The 17,139-nt window shown below is 37.9% G+C and overlaps 2 protein-coding genes across 5 annotated transcripts in view; one reads left to right on the forward strand and one right to left on the reverse strand.

The window, feature by feature from the left end:
• ALG2 (ALG2 alpha-1,3/1,6-mannosyltransferase) overlaps window positions 1–17,139 on the forward strand; it is a 78,620-nt gene that overhangs the window by 44,675 nt on the left and 16,806 nt on the right. The window lies entirely within an intron of this gene.
• TGFBR1 (transforming growth factor beta receptor 1) overlaps window positions 8,065–17,139 on the reverse strand; it is a 57,381-nt gene continuing 48,306 nt past the window's right edge. For all 4 annotated transcript variants that reach the window (XM_053204884.1, XM_027039538.2, XM_027039536.2 and 1 more), the window contains one exon: window positions 8,065–12,586. In XM_053204884.1, coding sequence (XP_053060859.1) covers window positions 12,461–12,586 — 126 coding nt within the window. In that variant the 3' untranslated portion in view covers window positions 8,065–12,460. The remainder of the gene's footprint in view (window positions 12,587–17,139) is intronic.

Consider the following 17,139-nt stretch of genomic DNA (forward strand, 5'->3'; position numbering starts at 1 on the left):
AAGAACAGAAGTCTCAGCGCCTGCTTGGTTTATGGACTATAAAGCACTTCGTAGTTTGATTTCTAGGGGAAAGTGAAGTAATTTCAGTCGTATTTCAGTCTGTTTGCCGGTCCATCTATTCAATTTTCTTTCTTTTTTTTTTCCTTTTTCCTTTTTTCTCTTTTTTGTTTCTCTTTCTTGAATACAGAAAGAGAAAAAATTGTTATTTTCAATTTTTATTAAAAATATTTTTATTTAATTTTTTTCTACTATATTTTTTACTTTTGTGTAAATTTTTTCAAATTCTAGTTTACTTCCATCATTTAATTTTAGTCTACTTCAGTGTATTCATCTTTTCAAATTTTCAAATGATTTCCTTTTTTTTTCCTTTCCCCCCCCTTTTTTCTCTAATCTATCAAGCCCCTTTCAACACTCAGACCAAAACACACTTAGGACCTAGCATCATTTATTTGATTTTGTGTGTGTGTGTGTGTTTGGTTTTAATTTTTTAATTCTAATTTTTTTTTAATTTTATTTTTTTTACCCCATTAATTCCTTTTCTCCCTTCAAAATAATGAAATGAAGGAATTCACCCCAAATGAAAGAGCAGGAAGAAATGACAGCCAGGACTTAACCAACACAGATACAAGCAAGATGTCTGAACCAGAATTTAGAATCATGATAATAAAAATACTAGCTGGAGTCAAAAATAGATTAGAATCCCTTTCTGCGGAGATAAAAGAAGTAAAAACTAGTCAGGATGAAATAAAAAATGCTATAACTGAGCTGCAATCTCGAATGGATGCCACGGCGGCAAGGATGGATGAGGCAGAACAGAGAATCGGCGATATAGAGGACAAACTTATGGAGAATAATGGCGCAGAATAAAAGAGGGAGATTAAGGCAAAAGAGCATGATTTAAGAATTAGAGAAATCAGTGACTCATTAAAAAGGAACAACATCAGAATCATAAGGGTCCCAGAAGAGGAAGAGAGAGAAATAGAGGTAAAAGGATTATGTGAGCAAATCATAGCAGAAAACTTTCCTAACCTGGGGAAAGACACAGACATCAAAGTTCAGGAAGCACAGAGGACTCCCATTAGATTCAACAAAAACCGACCATCATCAAGGCATATAGTAGTCAAATTCACAAAATACTCAGGCAAGGAGAGGATCATGAAAGTAGCAAGAGAAAAAAAAGTCCTTAACCTACAAGGGAAGACAGATCAGGTTTGCAGCAGACCTATCCACAGAAACTTGGCAGGCCAGAAAGTAGTGGCAGGATATATTCAATATGCTGAATCAGAAAAATATGCAGCCAAGAATTCTTTATCCAGCAAGGCTGTCATTCAAAATAGAAGGAAAGATAAAAAGTTTCCCAGACAAAAAAAAATTAAAGGGGTTTGTGACCACTAAACCAGCCCTGCAAGAGATTTTAAGGGGGAATCTCTGAGGGGAGAAAAAATGAAAAAGAAAAAAACAAATAAATAAAGACCAAAAGCAACAAAGACTAGAAAGGACCAGAGGACCCTACCAGAAACTCCAACTCTACAAGCAACATAATGGCAATAAATTCATATCTTTCAGTACTCACTCTAAAATGCCAATGGACTAAATGCTCCAATCAAAAGACATAGGGTAACAGAATGGATAAGAAAACAAGATCCATCTATATGCTGTTTACAAGAGACCCACTTTAGACCTAAAGACACCTTCAGATTGAAAGTAAGGGGATGGAGAACCATCTATCATGCTAATGGTCAACAAAAGAAAGCTGGAGTAGCCATACTTATATTAGACAATCTAGACTTTAAAATAAAGACTGTATCAAGAGATGAAGAAGGGCATTATATCATAACTAAGGGGTCTATCCACCAAAAAGACCTAACAATTATAAACATTTATGCTCCAAATGTGAGAACACCCAAATATATAAATCAATCACAAACATAAAGAAACTCATTGATAGTAATACCATAATAGTAGGGGACTTCAACAGCCCACTCACAGCAATGGACAGATAATAAAAAAATCAGCAAGGAAACAATGGCTTTGAATGACACGCTGGACCAGATGGACTTAACATTCAGAACATTTCATTCTAAAATAGTGGAATATACATTCTTCCCCAGTGCACAGGGAACATTCTCCAGAATAGACCACATATTTATTTTTGAGAGAGATAGAGCATGAGCGGGGTAGGAGCAGAGAGAGGGGAAGACACAGAATCCAAAGCAGGCTCCAGGCTCTGTGCTATCAGCACAGAGCCTGATGTGGAGCTCAAACTCACAAACCGTGAGATCATGACCTGAGCTGAAGTTGGACATTTAACCGACTGAGCCACCCAGGCGTCCCTCAGTTTGTCAATTTCTAAACAAACAATCCTGCTGGAATATTGACAGGGATTGAGTTGAACCTATGGAATAATTTGGGTAGAATTGACATTATAATAGTACTGAATCCTCTAACCCACAAACATGATATGTTTCTCCGTTTATTTACATCCTTAATTTCTCAGAAACTTTTGTAAATTTCAGTGAAATAAATCTAATTCTGTATTCTTTTTGTGCTATTGTGGGTGGATTTTCTTTGTTGGGGGGTATTGTTTGTTAATAGAGAGGATCTCAATAGATCTTATTTTTTTTGGTATATTGAACTTGTATTCTACAGCCATATTAAATTTACTTTCTAGTAGTTTTGTGTGGTGTGTGTGTGTGTGTGTGTGTGTGTGTGTGTGTGTGTATTCCTTCAAACCTTACAGGATCATGTCATTTGTGAATAAAGATAGTTTTCTTTTTTTCTTTTTCCACTTTGAATGACTTTATCTTTTTTTGGGAGAGGAAGAGAGGGAACTGGATAGAACCTCCATTACAGTGTTTAATAGAAATAATGAGAGTGAATATTGTTGACTTGTTCCTGATTTCAGGAGAAAAGGACCCCCCCCCTCCCATTAAGTATGTTAGCTGTGGTTTTTCATAAATTGAAAAGTACTTAATTAGGTTGAGGAAGTTGCCTTCTATTCCTACTTTATTAAGTATTATCATGAATGGGTGTTGAATTCTGTCTAATGTTTTTCCTGTGTCTATTTATAAAAAGAAGGGTTTTATCCCTTTTTATAAATATGGTGTAAAAGATTGATTTTTGGATGGTAAATCAAGATTGAGGCCCTTGAATACACCCTATTTGGTCCTGCTGTATAAATCTTTTTATTTATTATTGGATTCAGTTTGCCAATATTGTGTTAAGGATTTTGCATCAATCTTCATGGGATTTAAATACCTTTTTAAATATAGGTATTTAAAACTATAAAATTCCCTCTCAACACTGTTTTAGCTTCATACACTAAATTGACATCTCATTTTCATTCAGTTAAAATTATTTTCTAATTTCCCTTGTGATTTCCTCAATTACATGAGTTATTTAGAAAGTGTGTTAGTTTCCATATATTTGGGGATTTCTTTTTGTTGGTGACTTCTAATTTAATTTCAACATAGTGGGAGAAGATACTTTCTATGATTTAGAATTTCTTGTTGTTGAGACTTGTTTTACAGCACAGCATATGGTCTTTCCTGGAGAATGTTCCATGTGGACTTGAAAAAAGTGTGGTCTGCTGCTGGTGGGTGGTGTTCTACAAATGTCAGGACAAGTTGACCAGCAGCATTATTTTTTTTAAGTATTTATTTCTTTATTTAGAGAGCAGGGGAGGGGCAGAGAGAGAGGGAGAAAGAGAACCTCAAATAGGCTCTGTGCTGTCAGCATGGAGGCCAACATGGGGTTTGATCCCAGGAACTGCAAAATCATGACCTGTGCTGAGATCAAGAGTCAAAAGCTGAACTGACTGAGTCACCCAGTCACCCCAGCAGCATTCTTTTATGTACTTTTTGTCAAGTTGTTCTATCAGTTATTAAGAGTGGGATATTGAAATCTCCAAATATTATTGTTGAATTGTCTATTTCTCCTTCCAAATCTGTCACTTTTTCTTCATGTATTTTGGGGCTCTGTTGTTAGGCCCATATACATTAATAGTTATTGTATATCCCTGATATATTGGCCCTTTTATCATTTGAAATGTCCTCTACTTCTAGTAGTATTTCTTGTCTAAAAACCCACATTACCTGATATTAATATAGCCATTACAGCTTTTTTATGGTTACCACTTGCAGTATATATTTTTCTGTAACTTTTTAACTTTTTTTTGAGAGACAGAGAGAGAGTGAGCACACACACTCAGAGAAGGAGGAAGAGAGAGGATCTTAAACAGACTCCATGTTCAGCCCGACGTGGGGCTCGACTCCATGAACCATGAGATCATGACCTAAGATGAAATCAAGAATCAGTCGCTTAACCAGCTGAGCCACCCGGGCACCCCTCTGTTGATTTTTTAACTATATTTTTTGAGTATTATTTCAGTGGTTCCTCTAGGGACTACAATAATATGCATTTCAATTTAGCACAATATTCTTCAGATTAATATTAACATAATTCCAATGAATACAGAAGCTTTGTTTCAATATAGCTCCAATTCCTACTCCCTCCTTTGTGCTATTATTATAATATACATTGCACCTATGTTAGAACCCCAACAATAGTGTTATTATTGCATTATACAATAGCATGGCATTTAAAAAAAGGAAAACATACATTTATTGTGTAAGCGAATGTCTCCCCAAGATTCCCATCCTCTGGTTATTCAATCAAGGTGCTGTCTTGAAAGGACTTTGCAAATGAAATTAAGGTTACTACATAGGGCAATTATCCTAGATTATCCAGATGGGCCCAGTGTAATCACATGAGCCCTGAACAATAGAAGAGGGAGGCAGAAGAGTCCATCAGGGAGAAATGTAGTGGAAGAGAGATACAGAGATGAGGCAGAAGAGACCAGAGAGATGAAGTATGAGAAGGAACCAAATTGCTGTTGCTGGCTTTGAAGTTGGAGGAAAGGAGCCAACAGCCAAGAAATGTGAGTGGCTCCTAGAGGCTGAGAACAACTCCTGTCAGCAAGGAAACGGGGGCTCAGTCTTACAACCATATGGAGCCAAATGTTACCAACAACCTGAATGAGCTTGGAAGTCAATCTATACTGAGCCTCCAGAAAAGAATACTGTACAGCCAACACCTTGATTTTGACCTTCGAAACCATGGATCAGAGAGCCAACTGAGCCACATTATCCCTGAACTTCCGAACTACACATAGAAGTGTGCGATCTTAAGCGGGTATCATCGGAAGCACGTTTGTGGTAATTGTTATGTCAGCCATACATTTATACAATCCTTTATATTTACTCACATATTTACCATTTACAGGACTCTTCATTCTATCCTGTGGATTCGAGTAGCCATCATATTTTCGTTCTTAAGAATTTAAAAACAGATCCATAGGCGAAAAAAATTGGCTTAGTTTTTTTATCTTTTTATTTTGCCACCTTATTATATGCCTTCATTTCTGAAAGCTAACTTGTGTCCAAATCCTCCAGAAGTCCCTGGAGCTTCCTGAAAGTCCAAGGATCACCCATGAGCCCACAGCCCCTTTGCTGGTCTCGAGTCAGAGATCCCAAGGGGACTGTTACGCCAGCGGGCTTTAAGATTAGATGTAGAAATATCAGATACTCTGGAGCCTACTGGGGAGAGTGGCAACCTAATCCCAAATCTACAGGCCCTAAATCTGGGTCACAATCACAGGATGCCCAGCCCTTCTAAGCTGACTAGAGCTCAGGGCAGCAGGAATCACCCTCCCTACACTCTCGGGAATCCAGTAGTTGGAAAAGGAAGGAAAGGTCTGAGCTTGGTGTATATAAACCTGCTCCATTGTACCTAGGTGCCCTCCCTGAGCCTCCCCTACCCAGGAACCAGAGAGACATGCACCTGTAGGTCATCTGTGGCCTATTCCACCTGTACTGCTTATAACTGCTCTAGCCTGTTCAGGTCTAGGTAGGTCTGCTACGTATTGAGAACATCTAGAATGTTCAGCTTTCTGGGTTTTTTGAGTGTTTTGGTTTTTTTGTTTGTTTTGCTATGAGGAGAGATATTTTGAAGCCTCACTCTCCTTGGGGCTGACTCTGGGACTTGGCTGGCTGCCACCAGCCTCCCAAGCTACAAGGCTTTGAACTCTCAGGGAACAAGCCAGGAGTGAAAGAAGCTTCTGGGTTAAAGAAGCTCACCAAGTGCAAAGCCAGTGAGGGAGAGAAAGCTGCTCCTGAGACTCTAACACAGCATCTGCCCTCTCTGGCCTCACCCCTCTATCCAATCTGCAGCCAGCTCACCTTCGGTCATTCCCTAAAGGAAGGACTGCCAGCCTCCTCCAAGTCCTCTCTACCCTCCTCAGGACACTCTCAGTTGGCCACCATCTGTCCTAGTTGCAAAAGTCAGGTGAGACCATACATATAAAAGCACTTGGGAAAACTCCACATTAGGTGATGATCAGTACAATGATCTCTGCACATCTGGAATTAAATCTCAAAAGTGCATTTAACCCATCACTCGCTGAATGCCCACATGTATTTCAGTTTATGAATCCAGTGACCACCTGACTCTTCTAGGTATCCGGGGTGCCAAGCAGCAGCTCTAATTTTACTTCATGGTTGACATCCATAACCCTTCCCGCAGTTTTTCCTTTTCAAAGGTCTAACACTAGGGCGGGGGTGCCTGGGTGGCTCAGTCAGTTAAGCGTATGACTCTGATTTCAGCTCAGGTCATGATCTCACAGTTCGTGGGATTGAGCTCCACCTTGGGCTCCATGCTGACAGTGCAGAGCCTGCTTGGGAATCTCTCTCCCCTTGCCCCTCTCCTCTGCACTCTCTAAATAAATAAAATAAAGATTCCTTTGAAAAAATAAAATGTCTAACGTTACCAAATAGTCTATCAACCACACCTCTAACAAAGAACTAGACTTCCCTGCACACCATCTACCACATCAAGATCCGTGTTTTAGTGCTGCCTATGACATGTGCACATTTCATTACTGGTCCATGCCAATACTCCCCTTTACTTCCTATTTTTCTGTACCCTCCGTCAATGGTTTCTTTCCCCTTTCCCTTTTGAAATACTTAAGTTGCCAATCCCCCTTTATAATTCTATTCCTTCTAACAGGAAAGAAAATAGTTCTCTTAAGTTTCTTACTTTTTCTATTTCTCTTTAGCTCTCATAAAGAATCCTTTTTTTTTTTCTATAATGATTTAATATAGTTTCTTTCCCAATTCTGAAAAAATATGCAGGGCTGAGCCCTGCATGACTTGGCCTTACCTTTTATAACATCAAGATTTTCTTGTCTTTCAGAGTAGTCCCACTCTTTTGTAAATCCTCAACGGTAAAGCCAAACAGACGGTGAGAGCTACAAGATATGTCCGGGAGGCCACATATGTAAAAACACTTTTTCCAAAATAGAAGAGACCAGTATAAAGCTAGTTCTGCTGTTTCTCTGAATCTGTATTTTAAAAATAACTTTACTTTTTTCCATCTTTCAATAAAAGCGCTACATCCTGGTGATGTGTCTTCTTTAGTATAGAGAAAGAAAAAAAAAAAATCCCTAAATCCAGTCTTTGAACTGAAGTGACAGTGTTTAACGCAAGAACAATCCAATCCATAAAACCTTTCTCAATGTTAGTCAAGAGTTTGGGGCCACATCACCTCTCTCCACCGCTATTTTCTCAGTTTCCTTATCGGCCGAGTTAGCATACTAACTGTTCAAACTGACTTAAAAAAAAAAAAATGCCAATTCTCACAAATCCTTAAATTAGGAAAGAGGATGCACTCAATTTCCTTTGAAAATCACTGAAAAAACTTTGAGAATCAAAATAGTAACATCTTTAAGAAAACACTAGCAAACCTGCGGAGTGAGAGACAATAAGCAGTTCACGTGGAGGCAGGTCCATCCCATCCCCTGACAGATCAGGCACCCCCACGCATGTGGGAGGACGCCACGGATGCACCTTCAAGGCAGGTGGGCACTTCTCAGCCCCGTTACCATGTTGCAACTTGTACTGAGGAATAATCCAAAGATTCTAGTATCTGTCTATAGCAACTGCATTTCCTATCAGCATGGCTCAGTCCAATATACATACTTAATTTTAAATGATGCCACTAGCACTTGGGAAAAAAAAAGTCATTTATTTGCATTGCTTCCACTTCTCTACTGTAGTGTTAGGACCCGACATAAGCATCGCTCTTCTACTTCCTATTTACAGCTCATTCAGAATATTACTACAAATACAATATACAATTTTTAAAAACTTCTGGGGAAATGTCGTCTTTGTTTTTCTTTCCTCTTTATAGGTTTCTCAAAATCATTCAACTTAAATGAAAATTTACATGGACATTTTCTGTACACATCCGAAAGGGCAGAGGTTACACTGGTAAAAGCCAAAAGAATTTTGCACGGATACAATAAAATACAGAAAACAGAGAGTATAGAAGATGTTATTTGGGGTACAAATATAAACAATACAGTACCATTTGAGTAATTTAGCAACATAACACTCATACTTTATAGAAATAAAACTGCAAACCTGGAGAATGCTCTGACAAATATTAAACATTATATATACAATGAGGTAAATGTACCTTGGTCTCTTGAGAGGTAATTTAAGTTTAAAGCAATTGACATTTTGAAGCATCTCCTTGACATAGAAAGAAATATCAAACACCCCATTCCATTGGCACAAGGTGAAAAAGGGATATCAAAACACGGTTCACGATATTCAATTCATAAATCTTGTTAAAAAATAAAAACAAAATTCACTTAAGTTCTTTTTAAGTTTTAAGAAACAGGTTGAATATTATTAACCACATTCTTAGAAGTTTACAATTACAAGTAAGATTGCATAATGGTGTGGAAAAGCTTGAATGTACTGACAATCCTCAGAATGACTTAGAATCCCAGCACTGCTGGAAGGGGCCCGTGGGTATTTCAGCGTTCTTAATCACACTCAAGAAGCTACAGATTACATGTCCAGACCTATTCTTTAGGATCTCAAAAATATCTGAATTGGCATTTCCTGCCAAGCTGTAACAGAACCACTGTTTGGAAATTCCATCATTTGGAGCCAGAACACTGCCACAGTCAAGAAACAAAAAGAAACAGTTAACTTATAATCACTCTTTCGGTGCAAGGATAAAAATAAACTCTTGATATGACAGTTCTACTGGGATACTGATTTTGTTCTGCATTTTAATTGGCAATAGGCCATCTTGTTTCACAAAACAGTCTAAGTGGGACAGTTCGCGATGTAGAGGGGGAACAGAAGGTAGCTCACGCACGAGCTGATCACTAAATGTCATAAGGAGAACTGAAATTTGGAAATCTTGATGGCCATGGCACTGTGCACTGACTCAAGGCACTTCTTGAGCATTATCATTACAGCAGAATCACAGGCTCCCTTCTTCAGACCTTACCCTGTCCTACAGCGGATAGGATCGGCCACTGCTTCTGGCACAACTCCTATTGCCATACTGCCACCTTGCTGCCTTCCCACTCCCTGGCCATAACTGAAGTCACAACAAGGCAGCCAGCAGGGCCATCACCCACCCAATCTCCAAACTTGGGAGAGCCCTCCCAGCAACACCCCATGACTCGAAGAAATGGAAGCACGTCCTACGTTTCCATCAACCATTTAGATACCAAAAGCAGCTATTCAGTCAAAAGGCTGCTGAGGGGATATGGGCAGGGCATGGTGGCGGCAAGGCAATGGTCTCTGAGCAGGAAGGCTAGTTGAGAAAACTAAGCTGAAGTTATAAAGGAAGGACCGGGGACACCTGTGCCCCACTGGGTCGTACCTCCCTCATCCCCAGTCCTCCGGGGTACTGACAAAATGGACGTGGACAGGTAACTGGTCTGAAGGTACATTTTAAGCCAAGTTTAATCTTGGAAGGTGAACGTCTGAAGACAGGCAGCATAAACAAAGGCTTGTGTTTCTGAGTGACAAAATTAACACTCTAGTCAAACTTATCTGCAGTTATGGCCGTAGCAATCAGGATCTATTTCATCTTTTAAGTGACTTCCGTTTCCAATATTAGCCAAATGGGGTTTATCAAACTCATTAGCCAAAAAAGGAATTTGCTGCAATAATAAACCCAATTTAGAACTAAACTCCAACTTTAAAAAAAAAATTCCCTGACTCCCCAAAAGTACATTTTATTCACTTAGTCAAGAACAGTATAACTGCAACTCAATCTTTGATTCAATAAAGAATATCTTCAGTAAAAGTTGATTACTTTACCTTATAGGAAAGTGAGAAATTATGTATCACAATTTCAAATCAGACAAGAGCTTTTGGTATGTTCTTAAAATTATATAAAAATAGTTTTAGCATTGGTCCCCTGGATTTCATAAAGCAGATCTGGTAGGCTTAGAAATGGCCAAAAAAAAAAAAAAAAAAAAAAAAGGTACTTATAATCACAGAGCTAGAGTTTATTAAACAGGAAATCTAACATATTTATAAAAACAAACCCCTCAAACTCATTCATTTGCTTTGACAAAATTAAAATCATGGCAACTACAGAAAAAACTCAGATTTGGAGTCAAAATATTAACCTCTAAGCACATTTTCCCCATGATGTTTTTAAACACATGAAATTGACACTAAATTCCTATGTATATGTCATTCATTCTAAAATTACTTTGGCTTTAAGACCAAATAGTCTTTCAAATTTATTCTATGTATAAGAGAGAAGACATTATCAGAATGCAGCCCAGTCAGTGTAAATGGCCACTATCTCTTACTGACCAAAATACTGTAAAGGTTATTCTGACCCTTTCATTTAGAAACTGATAGCAGTATAAAGTCAATGTCTTGCCTCATTGCTATGATAGTTTTTCCTCTCCCGTCAGAATAAGATCACAGTGATAAAGAGAACTCTGAAAATTATAAAAGCCCTAAAGGACTTTTAGCACTGGAAGTAAAAACCAGTTATTGTAAGTTAGTTTCAAGTTAATGTGAAGACCATGACGAGTTTGCTTGAGACATTTAATTTGACTAAAAACATCTGTAAATGGAGAACCTATACTCAGAATGTTCTTTAGCTACCACTCCCAAAAATCAAGGGTGTACTGAACTCGTTACATAACCATGGAGATTAAGCACTTGTGCACAGTATGCGCACACGGAGGGAAAGACTGAATTAGAAGCTGCCTTCTTCAAAGGGTAATGAGACTCCAGAACCACACAAACTCTGACCTTAGCTACAAAGACAGAAAGCCCACTGAACACTGACTCCGACATGACGAATGTGACTCTCTTGCACACCTGTTAGCTATTCAAATTATTAATTACCTTTACCTTCCTAGAAAAAAACCTATTATTTAACATCAACCATATCCTAATTTTAAATGTAATTCATCTCTTAAAAAAATAACACTGTCTTTGATCAGATAAAGAAAAAAATGGCTTACAGAATGCCACACAACCTTCCACAAGCAGCTAGACAAATTTTCCCTTTTAGAAAAATTAGTCTGTAGGCTACAAGTTTTAAATTATTAAAGTACTATAAGCATCTAGAGTGCCACTTGACTTAAGGTATACTTAGACAACACAATTTAAATGCAAAAGCTTGAAGTGAGAATATTCAGATATGACCATGATAACATTTACCAATTAATGCCACTTCATTTCTTTAGTGGTTTAAGCACATTTTGGTAGGAGAAAGGCATTTTCAAAATGGACTACCAAATGACATACTACAAAAATTCCTCCAAAAAACTAGACAGAGAAAGTCTGGGCTACCCAGATAAATAAACTTCTTGAATTAAAATACTACAGGTTTTAAGACACACAGACTTTAAGCAATTCTATTCATCTCCATTAGAAAGACACAGAAGCGGCACTTACTGGTATAGTACAATCCCATTTTGAAGGCATGTAATGTTCTGAATATGTGAAAGAACAGTAATAGTATACAAAATACAATTGCATAAATTATGTTCCTCACTACTATATGAGGTCATTTTTAGACTCAAGATAAGAGTTTTATAAGTGTTAGTTTTAAGATCCTGAAAATTATAGACCAGTACATTCAAAGTCTGAATCAAGGAAACTCTTTAGTGGTTCAGAATCCTCTGAGAATGTACTAACCAGGAATAAAATCACTTTCTTGAAAAATAAGAAATGTTTCGTGTAACTCAACAATCCAGCTCCTTTACCCTTAAAGATGATCTTCAGCACAGCAGAATTAACCTAAAGTTAAGATCAGCAATCATCTTTAAAAAAACAAAACAACAACCAAGTTTTGTGTTAATAAAAAATAAAGGTAGACTACACAACACTTTGTAACTGTCCTGGGAAAGAAGTGTTCATAGTGCAGAGAAAGGACCCACATGGCTGTTTCCTGGGTCCAAAGAAATCCTGGGGAGTTTCTCATTGACCTTATTACACTGTCGCAAAAGGAAGCAATATCCTTCTATTCCCTCTCAGTGAGGTAGAACAGCTGACCTCCCAAATTAAAACCCAGGAGCAGATCTGAAGAAAAGCAGAGTTCAGGCGAAGCCGCAGAACTACATTTTGATGCCTTCCTGTTGACTGAGTTGTGACAATGTTTTCTTAATCCTCAAAGCTGTAAGTCTAGCAGCTCCGTTGGCATACCAACATTCTCTCATAATTTTAGCCATTACTCTCAAGGCCTGCAAGAAAATAGAAGAAAAATTATAGTTAACGCATGCACCACTTTCCATTCATCTGGATTAGATCTTGACTCTGTACAGTTTCTTTCCAAGTGACATACGTTCAAGTTTTTGTTTGTTTCAGCATTATCTGTAATAACAAATGAATAGAAACCTCAATTCCCTTCAGTAGGGTACTGCTGTCAGCAGCTGGAAAGCAGATGGACAAGGGGTGACTTACTTATTAGCAGACCTAAAAAATCTGAATCCTAAACCAGAGTTGTACATGGCAAATAAGGAACTTGACTCACACTGAAACGCCCCCAAAAACCGAGGAATTAACTGCACTGAGTTCCTCTGAGGTGAAGTGCAAGCTAAAAATAGGATCAGCCAAAAGAGCTGGAACCCCAGATCCTTGCCCCTCCCTGAGCATCGCATAGTTGGGTGACTGCAGCCCCCCACCAGCAAAAGACTAGAGATTTGTATCTGAGAGGGTAAAGCAGAGATTTCTGACTTGGGGAACATGGGGGCAAAGTTCCATACTGACAACTCACTAAATGAGAAGACCATAAGCTTTCTCCCCAAAACACAGGCCACAACCTGTAGACACTCCTCCAGGCAAGAGACTGTAAGAGTCCTCTCTGGGGAATGCGAGCCCAAGTGGAAAGACCTGAAGATACTGCCATCAGTGGCTCTCCAAGCGAGTAACCCAGTTAGATCACCCTAAAGATCACAGGTGATAAGCTCCCTTCATGTGCACAAAGCTTCCCATCGGCTTTTAGCATCCTATTTTTAAACATGAAGAGAGCAGGAGTTTGATTAGACACCAGAGAAAGCAATATGAATGCAGAAGCTGATACAGAACAAAGCAACTTGGAAAAAACAGTTGTACAGAGAAGAAAACATCAACAACTTATCATTAATATCCTTAAGGAGATAAAAGAAAATGTTCATGTTAGATTTACCATCGATCGTTTTTTTGCTTCTTGTTTGACTTTGGAAAAACTTGACAGAAGAATTGGAAAATAAACCTGATAAAAAAAGATAAAAGTTGATAAACCTCCCGGAAAGTGTAGAAAAAAACCAGAGATGGAGGAAAAGACAAGAAAATTAGAAGGCCTCTTCAAGAGGTCTACCATTCATAAGTAGACTGTAAGAAAGAGAACAGAGGAGGAGGAGGCGCCTGAATGGCTCAGTCGGTTAAGTGCCTGGCTTCAGCTCAGGTCATGATCTCATGGTTTGTGAGTTCAAGCCCTACATCAGGCCCTGCACTGACAGGGCAGTACCTGCTTGGAATTCTCTCTCTCCCTCTCTGTCTCTGTTACTCTCCCACTCGTGCTTTCTCACAGTCAAAACAAATAAACTTAAAAAAAAAAAAAAAGAACAGAGGAAAATGGAAGAGAACAAATCAAAGAAATACTTCAGGGACATTTTCTAGAAATGAACATTTGTTTCCAGATAAAAAGGATCAAGTTCCTATCACATACATATACTCATTCAACAAAATAATAAATTTACTGACAGCCTACCATCTACCAGATACCATCCTAGGTACTGGGGATACAATAGCGAGCAAACAGACAAAATCCCTACCCTCATAAAGCTCACATTCTAGAGAGCCAAAGCATATAATTAATAAGTAAGTAAAATACATGAACGGGCAGTGGTAAGTGCTACGGAGAAACATCATTTAGGGAAGCAGATAAAATATGCCAGGGAAAGAAGATGATATTTGAAATGGGTATAACAAGGTAACGTCTGAGCAGAGACTTAAAAGAGGGAGGAACCTGGATAAACCAGAAACAGGAAGTCATGCAGCCAGGAAAGAATATTCACCATAACAAAGGGAAAGGTAATCCCAGGACCAAAGGTGAGGGATATCCCAAGGGGAAAGCTGCACAGTGGGCCTAGAGAACTATAAGTCCAGACTGGAAAGTATCAGAAGATTTTGCAAGACATTTCTTCAGTTATTCTATTAGTTTCATGTTCTTACTGTGTTTCAACTATTGAGAGGAGATTCATAAAACCCTACAAAAGTGAAAGACTGAATTAGTATAAAGTACATATAAAACTAATCAAATTGAGAAAAAACAAAAATGACAGCGATGGCATTAATTCAGCAAATTGCATGTGTGCTCTTAATGTTAACTGCTAACTTTTCCTCATGCTTAAAAAGCCATCTGTTTAGAGGCGCCTGGGTGACTCAGTAAAACTAAGGCTTCTGACTCTTGTTTTCAGCTCAGGTCATGATCCCAGGTTCGTGGGATCAAGTCCCACGTCAGGCTCCACTCTGAGCATGGAGCCTGCTTGAGATTCTCTCTCTCCCTCTGCCCCTCTCCGCAGCTCACGCTCATGCTCTCGCTCTTTCTCTAAAAAAAAAAAAAAAAAAAAAAAAGCCATCTGTTTAATAATGTGCTCTACTTAATGAGTGCATGAATACTTCCAAGTACTCTTGATTTCAGCTCAGGTTATGATCTCACAGTTTGTGGGATCAGGCCCTTCACCAGGCTCTGCACTGACAATACAGAAACTGCTTGGGATTCTCTCTCTCTGGCCCTCCCCCACTCACACTCTCACTCTCACTCTCAAAATAAATAAATAAATAAATCAACTTGAAAAAATTTTTTAAAATCTGTTGCAGTTCTATACACTAATAATGAAGCAGCAGAAAGTGAAATTAAGAAAACAATCCCATTTACAATTGCACTGAAAACAATAAAATATTTCGGAATAAACTCAACCCAAGAGGCAAAAGACCTATACTCTGAAAACTATAAAACACTGACGAAGGAAGTTCAAGATGATACAAAGAAATGGAAAGACATTCCATGTTCATGGGATGGAAGAACAAATATTGTTAAAATGTCTATACTACGCAAAGCAATCTATACATTTCATGTAATCCCTCTCGAAATACCAATAGCATTTTCATAGAACTAGAACAAACAATCCTAAAATTTGTATGGAACCACAAAAGACTCTAAACAGTCAAAGCTATCTTGAAGGAAAACCAAAAACAAAAACGAAAAAACCAAACTGGAAGTATCACAGTTCCAGATTTTAACTTATATAACAAAGTGGTAGTAATTCAAATAGTATGGTACTGGCCTAAAAATAGACACACAGAGATCAAAAGAATAGGACAGAAAACCAAGAAGTATACCTATAATTATTTGGCCAATTAATCAACAAAGCAGGAATGAATACACAATCAGAAAAAGACAAATGGTGTTGGGAACACTGGACAGTCACATGCAAAAGAATGAAACTGGACCACTTTCTTTCATCATGCACAAAAATAAACTCAAAATGGATTAAAGACCTAAATGTAAGACTTGAAACCATAAAAATTCTTGAAGAGAGCATGGGCAGTAATTATCTCTGATATTGGCTGTAGCAGTATTTTTCTAGATATGTCGCCTGAGGCAAGGGAAATAAAAGCAAAAATAAACTATTGGGACTACATCAAAATAAAAACCTGCACACCAAAGGAAATAATCAACAAAACTAATGGGAGAGGATATTTTTAAATGACATATCTGATAAAGGGTTAGTATCCAAAATATATAAAGAACTGATACAACTATATACCCCCCAAAATAATCCAATTAAAAAATGGACAGAAGAAATGAATAGACATTTCTCAAAGAAGATATATAGATGACTACAAACACAAGATGCTCAACATCACTCATCATCGGAGAAACGCAAATCAAAACTACAATGAGCTATCACCTCACACCTGTCAGAATGGTTAAAATCAAAAAACCAAAAACAGCATTGGTGAGGATGTGAAGAAAAAAGAACCCTCTTGCACTACTGGTGGGAATGCACTATGGTGTAGCCACTTTGGAAAATAGTATGGAAATTCCCCCCAAAATTAAAAAGTGAACCACCCTACGATCCAGGAATTGCACTACTGGGTATTTACCTCAAAACTACAAAAAACACTAATTGAAAGGGATACATGTACCCCTACATTTATTGCACCATTATTTACAATAGCTAAACTATGGAAGCAACCAATGGATAAATATTATTCAGTCACAAAAAAGAATGAAATCTTGCCATTTGTAACAACATAGGTGGATCTAGAGGATATAATGCTAAGTGAGATAAGTCAACCAGAGAAGGACAAATACCATATGCTCTCACGCGTATGTGGAATTTAAGAAACAAAACAAGAAAAAAAATGAGAGACAACCAAGAAATAGACTCTTAACTACAGAAAACAAACTGATGTTTACCAAAGGGCCAGTGGATGGGGGTATGGGTTAAATAGGTGATAGAGATTAAGGAATGTACTTATCAAAAAAAAAAAAAAAAAAAAAAGAGAGAGAGAGAGAGAGATGGTGAACTTAAATTCAACCAGACCAGTAAGTGCATTAGGATTAAACACTCCATGTAAAAGACAGATACAAAAATAGGTAGATAAAATAAAATGCAGATGCCTTGGTTCATTGGTAGATTTAAACACTATTCTGATACACTGACAGCCTCTGCAAATGTTCCATGGCCCTTTTGATGGACTTGAGATTGAACATGAAAACTGTTTTTCACTCATTGGTTTAATT

This window comes from Acinonyx jubatus, chromosome D4 (assembly GCF_027475565.1).
Source record: "Acinonyx jubatus isolate Ajub_Pintada_27869175 chromosome D4, VMU_Ajub_asm_v1.0, whole genome shotgun sequence".
NCBI lineage: Eukaryota > Metazoa > Chordata > Mammalia > Carnivora > Felidae > Acinonyx > Acinonyx jubatus.